General features: G+C 41.7%; 1 protein-coding gene across 1 annotated transcript in view; it reads right to left on the minus strand.

Annotated features, from left to right (window-relative positions):
• Positions 1-17,059, minus strand: part of celf5a (cugbp, Elav-like family member 5a) — a gene marked incomplete at both ends in the record, with an annotated part of 184,611 nt that extends 167,552 nt beyond the window's left edge. The window contains 2 exons of the mRNA XM_080032461.1: positions 1,467-1,549; positions 16,702-17,059. Coding sequence (XP_079888587.1) covers positions 1,467-1,549; positions 16,702-17,059 — 441 coding nt within the window. The remainder of the gene's footprint in view (positions 1-1,466; positions 1,550-16,701) is intronic.
• Positions 17,060-17,884: the final 825 nt, after the last annotated feature.

Consider the following 17,884-nt stretch of genomic DNA (forward strand, 5'->3'; position numbering starts at 1 on the left):
ATCAGGAACACGTCCTCTGGCATTATGTGAGAGAACTGTTTTCTTCCATCTTATTATTCAAGTGCATGCAGACAGGGGGGGAAAGGGAGAAGAATAAGACCCTCCAGCCTTGTGCTTAGCTAATTTGCAGGATAAACGAAACAACTTGTTATTGCAAGAAAGCCACCAGAAAAAATGTCCATCGTTTTCGGTAGTTGTATTTGCATGTTTAACTTAAACATGTGCCTTTCGGCTGGGTTTTTACTCAGGCCCTTTACTTCTATCAGAGGGGGATCTTGCGGGGGGGGGGGGGGCCGGGGGGGTTGAGTGATATGTACTGTTGTTTCTCTCTGGTGCAGGCTTGATCAGCCCATGTCAAGCCACATTGCCTCTGTGGGGAGCCACTTCTACAAATCACCACCTCCGTCTTTATTTTATTTTATTTGTCTGACATTATTTTAAGACTTGCAAGGATCTCGCTAAGATACAACTATGCACAGAGGTGAACACAGTAGGTCTGAATGATTGATTTCAAATCGAAATCGCAATTTCAAACAATGCAAATAGGAAATCGCTAGGGCTGTGATTTAGCTTATCCAGTGTGTGCAGTGTATCTGAACAGGGTTTTACAAATCCATGAGGCCCTCCTTGTGTGACAGTCGTGCTCGCCAATCAGAAGAGGCGCCCAAGGCAAACACATCAGACACAACGAAAGCTTTAGATTCAGGGTGTGGAAAGATAGCTTGAGACTACATTGGATAATTTAGGGAGTATTTTGGGGTATGAGATGACAGATTGTCAACAACAAAAAAGGTAATGTGTAAGGCCCAGTCATGAGGCAGCACCAAAAACCTATTTCAGCATGTGAAAAAGCAAGCAGCAATCGGATAATTAAAAGACCACTCCAAAAGATCACTATGGTTTTACTATTTATAGGTAGGCTATAATGTGTTGGAGTAAAATTAAGATTTTTGTTTTATTCTATATGCAACAACATTTCTCCCAAATTCCCAATATAGACAGTGCCATTTAGAGCACTTCCATAAGTGAATGACGAGTTAAATATAATTTTCATTGAATACAAATAGGCTTCCATAAGCAAAATAAAATAACATGTAACAGAAGGATTTCTCTTTATCAAATGAACTATTTCAATATCCATAATCTAAGCTTTGTCACCTTCCCAGAAAACGCAGAGCTCTGCCAGCCAGTCATTCAATGCTATTGCTTCTAAAGTGTGAGGCATAGTGGCTCTGATCAATGCCGGGCAATATCCCCGGGAGAAAAGACACATGGAAAAGTTGAAACCGGGCCTTCAAAAGGCTGAGCTATTGATTGAATTGCTCTCCAAAGTGTTTTTCATCTCAGGGACTATACGAGGAAAATAACGTCTGGTGTGCAGCCGGGTGCAGATGGCAACGGCTGACCACCATAAAGAGAGTAAAGAGAAGGGCCAGAGGAATAGAGTGAGAGAGGCAGACACTTACCCCTGGCAGTGTTTTCTGTTCGTGGAGGGCGTTCTGGGCTTTGATGGCCGACTCTCGGGCGCAGTAGGTGAGGAATGCACAACCTGCAACAAAGGCACATCACATATAGAAAACAAGATCAGAAATCAAACATACATTAAAATCCAAATTTAACAGATCAAAAACAATTGTCAAAGGAGTATTTAAAAAAAACATTACAAAATTGCTCAGCTGTTTATAAGAAATATAAAATATGAATATTGAGACAATGATGTTAATGGATTATCGATCATTAATTATCTGGATAATAAAGATGTTCTAGCCTGTTTCAATAAAATGTAGTTGCTTTGTCCAGATATTAAGAAAATAATTGAATTAAGAAACTGCATCTGTGTGGAGGGTCTCAATAAAAAATAAATTGTAATAAACAGAGCAAATGAATGAAAACAGGCAACCATGCAAAACACCAGGCAACATGTGGACACTTTTCTGAGGATGCAAGGGGTAAAAAAAAACAAAATCACTGCACCAAAAAAAAGAGAAGTAGAAGATTAGCAGAGAATTCTTTGGATAATATGCCGGTTCCAGTCCAGCCTATCCCTAGCCCCATGTCTTGTCAAAAGCTGCTAGCAGCCTGGCCAGTGTCCCCACCCTGAACTATTGTGACAGCAGCACAGACAAAAGCAACTGTAAGAGAGTATGGGGGGGGGGGTTGAAAGAGAAGAAGGGATGCACTCAGTGTATGGACGGTGGAAGGAAGGAGATATGTTGACAGAGAAAGAAGGGAGGACGGACAGTGGCGTTAAAACTCTCCAGGTTTAATTTCTAACGGAGAGTCTTCACGTATGCTGCCATGCGTGCACACACACACACACACACACACACACACACACACAGCCTCACCAACACCAGCCGAGCACCGATGTTAAGCATGCACATACACACAACATCTGTCAAAATCACTGAATACATAAAGAGGAGAGGAGAAGAGAAGAGAGAAGGCATGGAGGACAAGAGACGGAGGGAAACCAGATGGAGTAAAGAGGCAATCATTTTCCCCCTGACTGTCTGAATAAATAGATTTGCTTGTGTTCTATTAATGAGGTTCATATGGGTTACCATGCATCATATTTCTGCCACTCTGAAGATGGTTTATTAGCAGCCACTGCATCTTGGATCTCATTTCCCCCCCGCCGAATGTATTCGGTGGATACTGATGTATTTGGTGTCTTAACACCTAAGAATATTCCAATCTGTTTTTCTTGTTGCACGTGAGATAACTTTTTTTTCCCAATCTAAACCTTCGCCTTTTGCCATTTCCATGACCTTTGCACTATGCGCCCAGTGTGTAACCTCGGCAAGACTGCATGAAAAACGAGGGTTAAAATGCCATGTCAGTCATTGATCCATTGATTGACCTGTAACATGCCTCACTGTTCTAAGCCTTGAGAGTCTGCATGTGTGCATATGTTTGTATGTGTGGTTGCGAAACCTGCCAGTTCACGCACAGCGAGCATTTGACTTTACTTATCCAAATCACATTCAATGTTTTCTGTAGTATTTCAGGAAGCTCCCGTTTCAGACAGCCAGACTGCCCCCCTGCCATGCATTTCACGACGGATAGTGATGGAGCCTGTGCGGGGTTGTGACCTTTTCAGGTGGCTGACTGTAGCTCTGGTGTCATGGTACAGCCCTCCCTATAGCCTCCCTTGTCCCAGCACCCCTAACCCTAATGATTTCCGATTGCCACCGAGAAAATCACTCACAGTGCGGTCCAATCTCATCTCCCACATGTAAAAAAAGAAATAGAAAACACCAAGACTGTGAGATATTTCATTGTTGTTTATTTGGGTTTTGTTTGTTTGTTTGTTTGTTTTTCAAATTGTTGAAGGGTATAGGAGGGAATGGCTCCATTTTGGTGCTTTTTTTCTCTCTCTTTTTTATCGCTCTCACTGGGCTTGCTGTTGTTGTTATTGGTTTACTTGACAACTGCTGGGCCCCTATCTCTGAATAAGAAACAAGTATTTTGCATTACCATCACAAACGCTATTTTATTTGTTAATGTGTAATGCGTAGGGCATTGAGAATAAATTAATAACAAGCACAACACGGTCAAACAAAAGGGAAACATGAACTCCATTTAAATGTGATTCTGTGCTCTTTAATGTACGGCTTAATAAGAATTTGCAGGCCACCGGCGAAAAAGCTTTAACAACTCCATAATTGGAATCCAAACACGTACGAGTTGCCTGTGCTGCATTGCATACCAAGTGCTGAAAAGCATGATGAAATAGTTTGAAACACAACAAAAAGCCACTGTAATCGGAGCCTGCTGACACAGCAACAGGGAAAGCCTTCCCATTGTAACGAGATGATCCTCTCTGCATCATCTGATAGAAACCAAAAAAAAAACTGCCTTATCTCACACATTTTTTCAAAGAGACGAAATTCCTCCACTTCCATCTTGTTCCCTTCTTTCTCCTTTCCTTTCTCAACTTCTCTCCTCTTCTTCACCATTTCCAGCCCCACTCCTCTTGTCTCTTATTTTTTAATGATTAATTCTTAAGCGTGCGTGCTGTGTGTACTGGGAAATAGGGCTGAGTCTCTCCATCGCCACTGTGTTGAATTGGCATGTAATTAAAGAGTCTTACATGAAAGCAAAAGAGTGAGCGAGAGAGTGAGTAGAGGAGGGGATACAAAAACACCACAGCTATACAAGCTGTGGTCGACAGCAGCCATTTACATTAACCGTGGCACAGGCTCTCCATTATCAAAACTGTGTGTCTGCCAAGCATGTGTCTGATATGTGTGTATCTGGTGCAGCACAGTAGAATACTATTCTTATTGTTTTGTCAAGTTTAGAACTCCTGCTGATAAAATCCAAGAATACGTACGCACAAACACACACATCTGATCCTGATACTGACTCTTGAAAAATAAATTCCCAGGCACACTCTGTTTCGTATGACATGCTGAGAGAGTATAGAAATTAGGCACTCTCTAATAATAATTCTATAATAACTTTTTGGAATTAATGTACAACTAATCAATGTACTGTCAGACATTCAACACTGTCACACTTCAACACTGCCAATATAAATTTCACAGAGTGAAAGTAAAACATTTTTCCAGAGATGTAACATTTAATTTTCGTTTTACAGTGATTTTCCCACTGTCTACAATTTCCCTTTTCTGTTACTGTAAGCAGGTCTTTAACGCCTTGCATTCAAATAAAAATGTTGAATTCTAATGCAAATTTGAAGCTTTGCCCAATAATCGGCCTACAATTAATTTGTTGGTTCTTGTCATGGCTCACCAACTCCCACAAGCTTTCGCAACATAATTTGGTGCACAGACCCTCCACAGTGCATAGCTATACGAGATATCAATTCGGTAGAGGTTTACTTTACATACAGTATATCAAAACTGCAATTTAAGAAAGCATTTAAACCAAATCTAGGTTATTTTTTATGTCCTCTACACACTGGCATCTTATCGCGAACTGGTGCAAAATCTCACTTCCCTTGGAAGCTATTGTCACTTGATTGGCTGATCAAATTCAAATAAGCTTTATAAGCATGTTGAAGTTATCTTATTACCAAAGCTAAATTACATATAATTGAATAATAACGTTTTAGAAAGACAACATAGGTCGTCACAAGAGAACAAATACAATTGAAATGTATGCAATTATACTTCTCTCTTGCCAATTAGCGCGCAATGCTAATACTGCTAAAGGGCCAAGGCTAAGCATTTCAGGTAAATAAGTGTATTTAACTGTGGAGCTTATGGAAAGCTTTTTCTTGATAAGCAAAATTGTTACATCATGTAAACATAGTGTGCGTCTGCATTTACTCAGTGTTTTGCTATACGTTTGGCTTGAAGGTAAAGCCACTGAACCTTAAAATAATAAATGATGATACCGTTTATTTTTACAAATCCAAGAGGAGTATCTCAAAGACAGTTAATCGTTCACATCTCAAAGTCATTGATTAGTAAAAAAGATCTCTGCAAAGCCCTGTGACCTCAATTGCTGGTATTGCTGATATCTGTGATTTACATTGGGAGGATTCCACCGAAATGTCGAGAAATTTGTACTTCTTGTATTGCAATTATTTCCATGTGATAAAATCTCACATAAAAATGAACTACCTCAGCCGTTATTCATATTAATGCTATAGTAGGACCATGAAGAGATTCATTTGTGCCCGTCAGTGACAGACAGCTACAGGCCGTGACGTCAACTGCAGACGCTCAAAAGGAACATCCTACTACACTTCACTACTACACACTGTCATGGTGCATAAATCGTGTACTGCAGCATCGTCAAATATGGATGCAATGCCTAGGAGACTGAGATGGTTTAAACCACAACCACTCTGTTTTCACTCCATTTTTCATACCCACTTTGCCCCCTTTTTCTCCAATCGCATTGCCCCCAGGGGAGCCAAACTGCCCCAATGTGAAAAAGTGTGAACTTGCCCTCCATGTGGCATTTTCCTTTGCCAAAAAGTGTGAAGAGAAAAAAAAACAAGCAAGTCCTGGCATCAGTCGTGCCTGCTCCCTCGCACATCACTTAGCCCTCTTTAGAAAAATGCTGCCACTGTGGGTAGATTGCTTGCTTACTTCATTTATTGCCATGATGTGGGTGCTACGGGGGAAGGGGGGGGGGGGGGGGGGGACTGATAGACCTTTCAGAGGGGTCGGAAGTCTGAAACACAAATCATCAGCACTGATACAATGTGATTATGACCTGAATCATTGCCAGCCAGGGAGGCAGGAGGCTCGGATTGACCGTGAGGGGAGTAATCAGTCTGGTCTCTGAGAAGCTTTTAACTCATATAATCAAACCCCCCCCCCCAACCCCCACCCCCCCCCCCCACCCCTCCACACACACCTTTGAAAAAAAATAAAAAAGATCCTTGATCTGTTCACACTCTCAAACAATGACGCCAATGTTCGGGGGAGAAGGAGGACAAATTGAGGGAGGGCAGACAGCGCGGTATAATAAAGAGGAAGAGAACGGAGCGTGGAGTTGGCAGAGGCTTTCCTAAAAACGCTCTCACTCATTGTCCTGACAACAATATTTCCTCTGCCCGGGCCTAATGGGCTTGTAATGAGCACGGTAATGTAAGCAGTAGCCTAGCGTAACCTGTAAACCTTAATTAAGTCAGACAGCCACCTTTAAAAAGGGATGCCGGCGACTGTGCTCAGTAACCATCTTGTGATCTTGACAACACTCTTCCATCACTCCCTCATCAATCACTTCATCCCATCATTTCCCAACTCCAAATCCTCCTCCATTTCTCCTTTCACTAGCCCTCCTCCCATCATCCCTTCACCTTGAGCAATGGCTGGGGAGGATGAACGTCGCTCGGGCGCAGAGGAGCATCGGTGTCCATCATAGGGGCAAGAAAAGAGTCCCCAGACCCTCCCTAGTATCCTCTCTGACCCCTGAGTAGGAGACCTCAGCCATTGATTTGTTGCTACTCGCTCGTAGACTACACTACAATAGCCTCCAAACGGCAGTCAAACAGATCTATAGGCAGCACACGCCCAAGGGTCCGCCTGTGTGCGTCTGGGAACGTTTGTATATATAGAACTTTAACACGTACATGCAATGGCGTGGAGTGCGCGTTGTCTAACGAGTGTGGCAAATGTTAATAATAAATATCTCCCTGAAAGGTTCTGTATATGGTTCAGGCACTATACTGGGCCATCAACATAACAATGAAGAGGGAGAGATCTTGACAGCTTCACACTCGCAATCTATTGTGTGGCTCTGAGGTTAAATAATTCTCTCAGGGAACAAGTGGTTCTTCATATATAATCCAACTGTAGAGCATTTCTCTCAAAAGCTGACATAAGTACTTTTGACTATATACTGTAGGCGTAGCAGCGTTAGAAGGGGCTGAAAACAGTAATACAATTCCAACTCGTTCCTGAGAAAGTTCCTAAAGGATAATGTTCTTTGGCAGTACTTGTACTTTTCGAGTGAGAACATGAAGGATTACAACGGGCCGCCCATCTCCAAGTTAGCCATAACTCTATTAATATGTGATGCTGGATAACACTTAGGATACAGCACTTTGGCATCTTTTCTATCGTACTGTAACGTTTAAATGAAGCCTTGAGACTTTTGTAGACTATCAGTGTACTTCATCCCTCCTCCATGCCATTAAAGCCAGGGCCCCGATCTATAAATACATCTAGTGGCCTGCATCCCCGATGAGCAAGCTAATTGACACTGCTAATGGATGGAGTTTCACAGAGCTGTAAATAATGTGTAAGTTCACACTTACTGCCTCCCGTCGTGCTACTTCTGGGAGGGCAACAAGAGTTTACCTGCCAAGTCCCGTCTCTCCAACCCGTCCTGCCTCCCTCCGTCCCTCCTCCTTCCCCCAGCCAAAGTCTGCTCTGGCCCAGGGATTTACACAGAAATCAATAAAAGTTTCTCTAAGCCCCCCCCCCCCCCCCAGTCAGAGTCAGAAAACTGCATCTCCTGTTCATGTACTATAACAACCCTCTTGGAAAAACAAACAAGACCAGGCAAAAGGAAATGATAAAATCAATTTCACTTGGCTCACACCCATTGCCTTACTGCAGTATATGGTACAAAACTGTTTCCACCCATGCAGGCTGTATATTCAAAGCAGCCGTTGGGCATATTTGTTGCAATAATCCAAACAATGGTTGTCCTCTTTGGGAAGGAGAAAGCCAAAGGCAACCTTTGAGATGGATCAATGGATCATAGGGAAGCCACGATCATAGAAGACGGGCAGCTGCAAACCGACTGCAGACTGCCTAGGTCTCCAGTCACTTTGATTTTAAGATACCTTTTAAAGACAGTGCTTCAAAGGCCCAGAGTAGGTTGCTCAGATGGAGTGATTGAAAAAGGCATGAGGAAGGAGAAAAAAAAACGTATGCTGCTCTACCACACACATACACACACACACACCTACACACGCAGGCCACCTAGAGAGTTGCCATTAATTGTACATTGTCTTTATATTCTAACTTCTAATGGGTGCTCTTGTTTCTAGTTGTCCTTTCCATTCAATGCATGCACTGGATGGATCACAGCTTGGTATATTCCTAACACATATTTTATGAATATGCCCTGCATACCAAAAAGTATGGCGTTGTGTCCTTGTCCCAGCTTTCTTTATTTTTTCTCATCTCACCACTGAGCTGGAGAAGAGCAATAATTAACACTAATGGTCTGCCTTACAAGCAGGCGCCAGGGTGTTAATTGCATTGACGTATATTTCCTAGTAACCACATTCAGACTGGTGGATTCCACAAATACTGTTCTGCTAATGACGAAACAGGGGGAAAAAAATCCATCTATCTATACCAAGAACGATAGACGGATATAGGCGGGGAGACGGATAGATTTTGGCAAAGAAACGACTCTGAAGTGAACCCAAAGAGCAGATGAAACAGATATGAGAAAAAACCCATCAGCCATTAATTAATTTGAGTAGCCTTTTTTTAATTAAGCCAGATCTGCTTCTGAATATAGTGAACCACAGAATGGAAGCCATGTTGGAACCGGTATAAAGTCCTTGTGCTCTGCTCATTTAGCCACGTTAACATTTGATCATCAAAAGAGAGAAAGAGACAAATTCAGTCTTTCATCTGTGTCTTCTGCACTGTTTGGGGCGTGCAATTTGCTTGTATCACACACACAGTAAAAAAAAATGTGGATGCGATATATCTCCGGTACAAAGCCCTTGACCGGTTTGTGTGTCTGGCAATAAAGCACAGAGACTGTTAGCTACAGCGTTGCTTCTTTGGTGGGAAAGATAGATGGAAGGAAAGGAGGAAGGAGTGTTGGGAGAGATGGCTGGGTGATGGAAGGGGACTGGGATGTGTGTAAAGGGAGGTGGGGGTAGGGAGGGAAAAGGGGGTTCTAGAAATGAGACATGGCCCTCCAGTCGCCCACAGATGCTCCCTCCGTCTCTCCCTCATACTCTCCATTCGAGCACAGTATGGGAGCAGTCTTTTGGGGGGGGGGGCTGGCAGGCAATCAGTGATGTCATGCCAGCAGTGCGGCGATGGCAGCTTAACCTATTTTCGGAAATACCACAGAATTTCTATTTATAAACCGTGCTGAGCAGCATGTATCTTCACACATCCCCTCACGGACCTGGAGCATTCATACACATTTTATTCCAATCTAAAATGTGTCTCCATCGCAAAGTCCTGGGGATTGTTTATTATCTGGAAATGGGTCTTCACATCGCGGATAGTGTTGTTGCCATTGCAATTATAGCCATTGAGTGAGGTTAATGTGGAGTATTTTTTAAGTTTTCAAAATACTTACAAGTTTAACATCTTTAGTGTGTTGCTACAGCTAATGTAAGATGTTTTGTGTTGATTGTTTTTATTTTTATTTATATTGGTAATTTGGAATTAATCATAGACATAGAATAGCTGGCCTCTGAGACCACTGGTAAAAAATAGTAGTGTTTGCACTAGCAGCAGCAGTAGTAATATTGGAATTACTAGAGGGATTTTCCTCATTTAAACAGCTTCCAGGTGATTATTTTATACATCTGCCAAACTTGGCCTCTGCGCTTCCTCTTCCACCCTCCATCAATCGCGCCCTCCGGTGTCCAAATGGCTCTCAACCTGTCAGAGGGATCCTGCGTGTCCCAAGCTGAGCCATCACTCTACTCCCCCCCCATAGCCTTGGGATAAAAGCAACTATTTGTTTCTGCATCTCTGACAAACACTTCATCTTTTCCCCTCCACTTATCCATCTGTCCATACATCCATTTCTCTGAGCCCACGTGTCTGTCTCTTTTGCCTTGTGGGCCACACTGCACACATGTGCCATCCTCCCTGTCCAATTTCATCGAGTGACAGCCAGGGCTAAGTCGTATCCACACACACACACACGCAGCTTTGTGTTCGTGTGTACTCTCTCAGCTAGATACATGTAGTACGACATTAATGCATTGTTCATACGAACCGAGCATCAAGGGCTCAACCGTTTGGCAATCAGAGAGATGTGACAGCTTGACTAATCTGTGATTGTTTTTTGGCCAAAACATGGGGGTTAGGGAGCCTTCCAAGGGCACAGTACTATAAGGCAAGACAAATAACTTATTATTTTCCAGCCTTGTTCAAGGCTTTATCGCATGAGTTCTCCTGAACCATTCCAAAATGGAGAGGGATTATCACAAAACATTGCATTAAAATCTCTCTCTCTCTCCCTCTCTCTCTCCCCCTCTCTCTCTCTCCCTCTCCCTTGTTATTTCATTTTTCTTCTAAAATGAATCTGTGCCCAGCCAGGCTCAAACACAACATTAAAGAGCTCATGCTATTCTAACAGCAACCACCAACCCCCTTCTCCCTTGCACCATCCTTTTTTCCCTCTCTTTGTGCCTTTATAACGCCCCCCCCCCCCCCCCTCCCATAAGTGTACACTCTGCTCTGTAGGCAATGGCACTCTCTGCTAAGCTACCCATACAAAATAGATAGGCTTCCATCCCTCTATTTAGACTAGGAAAATAGCTGTGACCTTTGTGCATAAACCGGAAGGCGCTAAGCTTCTACCAACTGTACCTTTACAAGAGAAATATGACCTACAACACACCAAAACTGATTCCACCCGGACTGCTCTCTTTTCTTGAAAAGTTGAGAAGTTGTTGAAATGTTAGCACAGCCATACAATGCAGAAAATACTTGTCCTACCTGCCTTCCTGCCTTCAAATTTGACTTTATTTTTGTATCAATTGTGGCAAAAATATTTCTAGAGTCAATCTATAGTCCAGAGTGTGTCAACAAAAAAAAGGGAATCTTTCCAGGCACCTAAGTGATATAAGACCGTTTAAATCATTTTTCCCCCTAAGCACCAACAACGATCTTGCCTCCAAGCTCAACGCTCTCCGTCAATCTAAAATAAACCACCACAGAGCCTAACTAACTCCATTCATAGGAATACTACCCATGTAGCATATATAGTCTCATGAACAAGTGTCTAAGTGATGAAATTGGTCAGTGTGTTTTCCCTTACACCTCACAGTACATCCGTCCGTATATGTCTCTCTGGTCCAGGCACCCATTAAGAGCAAATATATTCCAGAAAAGGTCATGGAATAATGGCACTTCCAACATACTGAAAGCATAATATACTGCAAGCCATAATGAATGTTGCATCGGAGCAGGAAATCAATCCATCTGAAAGGCTCTCCTGGTCAGGGATTAAGGGGGGGTGGGTGTAAGAAGAGGAGACAGAATAAAAAGCCAGGTGAGTTTTGGTGTGTTCCGGACGGCCGCTAACCTCCAGCAAAGCGTGGCCTTGTCGGGGCATCTGAGATTGGCAATCTCCTTGGAAAACCGACGGAAAAAGAGGAGAAAAAAAAATATATAGAGAGAGAGAGAGAGAGAGAGGCAGCGCTCCTCATCCTGAAGTCAAGGCCCATAGCGCCTGTCAGTACCAGTTGAGCTGCTGCATCTTTTATGAGGAAAGCCCTGTTGCTTATTACAATATTTACAGACGTTTAAAGATTGCGAAGTGAGTGTTGTTACTGCATTTGCATTGGCTCGGTGGCCATCGCTCACTACTAGCCCTGACAGAAGTTTTTTTATTCTAGATTTTTTTCTATCGAATCACTGCACAAAACTGCACGGAGACTGAGAATAGTTTTTTCCCTACATCCCAGTGTTCACATACCCAACGGAAATGCCATGGATCCTTCTTAAGACTTATAGGATTTTTTTGTTTGAACAAAATGGTAAACTATACTGGCAAAGGGGACTACGCTCCAACCAATGTCTGTTAGATCCGTGATAACACCCCAGCGTGATGTGTTTGTACCGTCGATTTCACTTATACAGCTCTGTTTATAGTCTGTAAGTGGATTTAGCCCATCTGTTTCCTCAGGGGGGATGCTGTCCTACAGCAGTGCCGTGATCTTTGACACTTTCCATAAGGCACACGCAATATGGAGACCTGTAAAGGCACTCACATTTCTATCATATCAAAGAAGAAAGGAAAGGCTTCAACAAACCGGCATGTTAAATCAATGCTACATGCCTTTAGTAATTTAGGAAAATAGGAAAAATGCAGTCTCATAGTAACACCATATCTTTTCAATTTGATGCATATTCTATGTTCCAACTATTCCTGTTTCTGTCCTTTTTTCAAATAAGAAAGGCGACCCACAGAAGAATGCTATCAATCAGCTAGCTCAGAGGGGGGGGGGGGAATAAACTACTTGAATAAATATTTCATTAGATTATTCTGTGATTTAATGTGCTTCTGCTTGGTTTGGGTCTAAAGCAATATCTCTGGTCCATTTATAAATGCATTAACACAATGATACCAGACAATGCTTTAATATTGATACCCGGGCTGAGTTGGCCGGCAGATTGAAGCAGAGTAGGGATTGTTTGGTCTGTCTGTCTGTCTGTCTGTCTGTCTGTCTGTCTGTCTGTCTCTGTCTGTCTGCCTGTCTGCCTCTCCGCTATGCTGAATCACACCTGCACGGAAAATAATCCTTCGTCCTCCTCTTTCTTTTTTCTCGTTTGAGTGTGTGTAACCGCACTGCACGACGGAAGATTAACCAATTTCAACCAATCTCACAGAATCAGCTTTGCTCTGAGTGCTTTTCAAGTATACATCCACTTTTCTTTTTCAGAAGCAGAACAAAAATAAATACAACAAAATCAGAAAAAACGTAAAACGAGAAAAAGAAGAAAAGAAAAACCAAGACTACAGATTAAAGCTTTGGTTTTGCATGTATATACAATGTGCGTAAACGTGTTAATATGTATTCTGCCCGTGCTATAAATGAAAGCTAATTAGTACGGAGAGTGGAGAAGTTTTCACAGTCTATGATAAATTCAACAACAGGAAATCCTCTACCTATTAATACCAATCGGGCGACAATAATTGGCAGGCTATCGACGGCGTGGACAGAATTAATCATTTGAAGAGGCAGACTAGACTGAATTTTTAATTGGCGGAGGCAGCCACTGTTTGGGGAGGCAACCAGCTGATCACCCAAGAGACTGCTGCTTCAGACAATGCACATTTTGCTAATCCTCTCGAGTCAAGTTATTATGGCCATGCATTATTATCACGCTTTACAAACTAATTCCATGTTTTCCCTCATGGATTACCAGGGGGGGGGGGGGGATGTTGCATAAAGACAAGAGGAAATAAAAAACAAAGCACATGGTCTGAATGAAAATTAAAATGACAGAATAAGTGCAGTGACTACAAATGCACAACTTTTAGAATGGTGGAAATATTGTTTCAAGTATTATGGGATCCATTCATAATCCTTTTGTGCTTGATAACATGATTAACTATAAAATAACCTCATCAGAGATCATCGCTGTATTAGGATTTGATTATGTATTGTTCATTGTGATGTATTCATTACATTTAAGCCATTTAGTTTAATTGAACAGTACTTATCTAAAATGTATTAATTCAATGTAAGGCCCCGATAAAACTAATGGATACAGTTAAAACCCGAACTTTAAGAAATACATTTAGAATTAAAATCTGATATTATTTGCTCAGATGAGATCGGGACAGACCTGCATTGAAACACAGTGTTGTCATTAAGTTGTTACATTTAGTCCTTTCTGATTTGCATTTTGCGTTTCAAACTGGAAAGAGACCTAAGAAAGAGATGTTGTCATTGAATGCAAACAGTACATTTCATTTTAAAAAATCTGTTTGTTTGTTTGATTGACCATCTGAGAAGGAATAAAATGTTAAACTAGGATTGATTTTAATTTATGATTGGAACTATGCCACATAATTCACTTAAATGTAATGCAGATCTATTTTATCAGCTATTTTCTGCCCGTGGAAATACGTCGAAGAGCCTTAATTGTCTATTTTTCTGACACCATGGTCATGAGACAATCACTCGAGAGCTGAACACTGCAATCACTATGCAACAGATGGCAATGACATTTAAGTATATGTATGCACACACATGCACACGCGAACACATACCGATGAATGCAAAATGAGTGCTACACTGAAAAAAATGCCTTCCCTTCTATACCACTGACAGTATTAACTGTAGAGTCAGGCGCATTAGCCATCCAGGCGAGTGGCTTCATGAAATATGTGGCTAATAAAAGCTATAAGCATTATAATTCACCTCAACCTAATATTTTGAGAGACCATGTGATCAAAGAGATTTTGCAGATGTGTTTAGATTGCTGGCTAATTTCAACATGCACATGCACAAAAGAAAAATCTATGTATAAACTTATTTGGATATTTTCATTTGTAGGATCAGGCTTACTGTTACTTTTGTTTCATTTTATTTCATCACAATCTTATGAATATATAATAATACAACATTATTATGTGACTTGTTTCTTGCAATATTGTGTATCCTGTCATTAAAACTGTGCAATCAATCCCAGTGTGTCACTCCATCCAAATTAATAATTGATATCATATAAAATTAATAATTGATATCATATAAATATCATTCTATTTCTTGTACGGCCTCAATACAAGGACTATGTGACAGATGTGGACAACCTTTATAATAATGACAAATGGAATATCTCTTGATGGTGATTCTACATGTCATGTCATGGAAGACAAGACATTGTTTGCGAATGGTATTTACATTATTACAACACATTGTCATTTGTATTTTCTAAATGTCACTGCAATAAATTGCTTATCTCCTGTACTAACATCCTGCACATATCAACATCTGCCCTGCAAGAGTGAAAGATTGGAATTTATTGGGGGGGATTGAATTTAGAAGAGTATTTTATTTTCCATTTGTTATTAACATAATGTAACTGTGATCAAATAATATGCTATGTCTTTGATCTGTGACATCTCATCTATGAGGCAGTTTTGGAAACACAGTGATGTCTTCAACTATAATAGAGAATGTTGTATCTCTTGTTGATTTGTTGGTTTTGTTATTTGGTTTTTTTCCTATTTGAATCAGGTAATTTGGCGTTGCCAACAATGTCCAATGCCTGTATTAGCAAGATTATGTTAAAAGTATGACTACAACAAAACTAATGATTATGATATGGGTCATTGGCCTATCATGGAAGTAGGTAAATGTCAACATGATTATATTTCAGCCAATTGCACTGCCCTTGCCCTACAGTTCTTCAGAGGTTTATTATGTATGTTCTTTATGTAACTAACTAAAGAAATGCAATCAACACAATGAAAGTTGATTGAAAGTGAATATGATGATGATGATGATGATGATGATGATGATGATGATGATGATGATGATGATGATGATGATGATACACTACGTGGATCCACTGAGGGGGACGACGTGGCCTATTGTGAAATGCCTTTCCCACCCAGGCAGTGATGCACTCTGGGTGGACTAGCCTATATCCGCCGTTAAAAACCAACTTCATTATAGAAGGTGGAAGTTGTCGCCGTGTTTTGTGAGCTGAGCGGATTTACACCCTCTGCTTCCCCCGCCCTGAGCCCCAGCCTTCCATTTCAGCGGAAGCAGCAGCGCAGCATCACTGCCCCACTCTCCGCCGGCGACGTCCGTCATCTTGCGACAGCTCTCGCGCCCTTTGGAGACATTGTGGTATTGAACTGATTTCGCTTTGCGCCCGGCCTGTCCCGCCCCATTCGCACATGGGGAGAGATGGTAAAGAAAGCATATTGGATGAATAAATGATGCCACCCCTCCTCATGAAGACGGGTCTGGCAGGGGGATGGCTCTTTAAAAATGCATCCCTTTCCAAGCGCCTCTGCCCCACTTTAGGAGCGTGTTGAGAAAATACTGGTTCAAATGCAATCAAATATACTACCGAACAAGGCCAACACAGCTTGTCACTCATCATTCGTCATCCTGCAAGCGCTCATCATAGATGAAAGTATTTGTAATTCTCCCATTTTGGATACCCGTGCAATGAAATAAAAATGAAATTATGAGCAGGGAAGCGAGATTGCTCAAAATAGAAAATAATAACTTGAGCGTCATGAGCAAAGACATCTTAGCAGGGACAAAATGAGTAACGTCATACATTTGAGGTTAAAATATGTAATCACATGAGGACTATTTAGGAATAGTTTAGAACAGTAGACTGGTGTAATCAATCAATATAGCCAGATAAAGAGTATTAAATAATTCATTAAAAAGTGGCACTGCCATATTTGTCGCTTTACTATTTCAGAGTTCAAATGCTCCAGGTAGCCTACTAATAAGCAGTTATTCAGCTATTGCTGTGTCTTGCAGCCATTTGAGGGACGTCACGTTACCTTTGTGCATGCCAGTGTAGCGGTCCTTGAGAACTGTCAGTTCGTGGATTTTCCCAAACTGTTCAAACAGGGGCTTCAGGTCTTTTTCCTCCAAGTTCCGCGGTATCTGCCCGATAAACAGCTTAATGGCATCTTGGTCTTTCATGTTGCCGTTCTCCGGATGAATTGAAATGGGTTCTGAGCCGTTCATGGGTTTGGGAAATGTGATCTGAGGGTACTGGTGCTGATGTGGGATCAGTAGTAGTGGCTGCTGGGTCGCTGGTGCCCCCGGTCCGGTGAAAACCAGGCTGGAGTGAGCGGGCTGGGGCTGCTGTGGATGGTGCTGCCTTCTTGTTTCAGTCTGAGTGAATCTGGCCATTCTGAGCTGGGAGCAGAGTGGATAATAATGACAACACACACACTCTCTCTCACACACACACACACTGCGAGAGAGCAAGCACTCAGCTGGAAACCAGGCTGACTTTCTATCCGACACACAACACACACGCACACACACCGCGGAAGGCGAGGAGGAGGAGGGGTGGTTCACAGTGGCTGAAAAAGCGAAGAAGAGCTATATTAGACGCCCCGGAGCGACACCTAGTGTAAGTTATGAAGAACTTCTGGCAAGTATTGGATTAAGTATGGGCTTCTAAAATGTGGAATAAGTAGGCTGTACTGCAAATCATTTACTTAGGCTACTAGTCAAAGTAGTGAGCAACACAGTGGAAATAATCCATGTGCCTTTTTGTCACAGCAGACACTGACTTGTATCATCAGGAAAAGGCACAGGTGTTGCCCATTACATTAACAATGGCTTCTTTCTATAAGTGATCCAGAGAGCGCATCATTATGTTTATTCTTTACACTTTACACTGGGCTTTTCCTACTCTGTCATTTCCAAATGTATATTAGGAGTAAGAGCCTATCATTTCAAGTTGTATCTTGAATGAAAAATAAAAACATTGTATTGTGACTGTGTGAACAACATACTGTAAAGTCACTCAGCAGCACTTGTTCAAAAGTATTGCCGTGTTAATCTAACTTTGAATAGGGCCTATATCAGTGACGCATGTGTCTGAAATATGCTGAGTTGACTACGTGGTTTTGTTTAGCTAAATGCTGACGTATTGCAAAGTAAAATCTACAAAGTTACTGCAGTGGATAAAATGCAGTCGAAATAAAAAAAATAACCTTTGTTGAT

The sequence above is a fragment of the Ammodytes marinus genome (assembly GCF_949987685.1).
Source record: "Ammodytes marinus genome assembly, chromosome: 8".
Taxonomy (NCBI): Eukaryota; Metazoa; Chordata; class Actinopteri; order Uranoscopiformes; family Ammodytidae; genus Ammodytes; species Ammodytes marinus.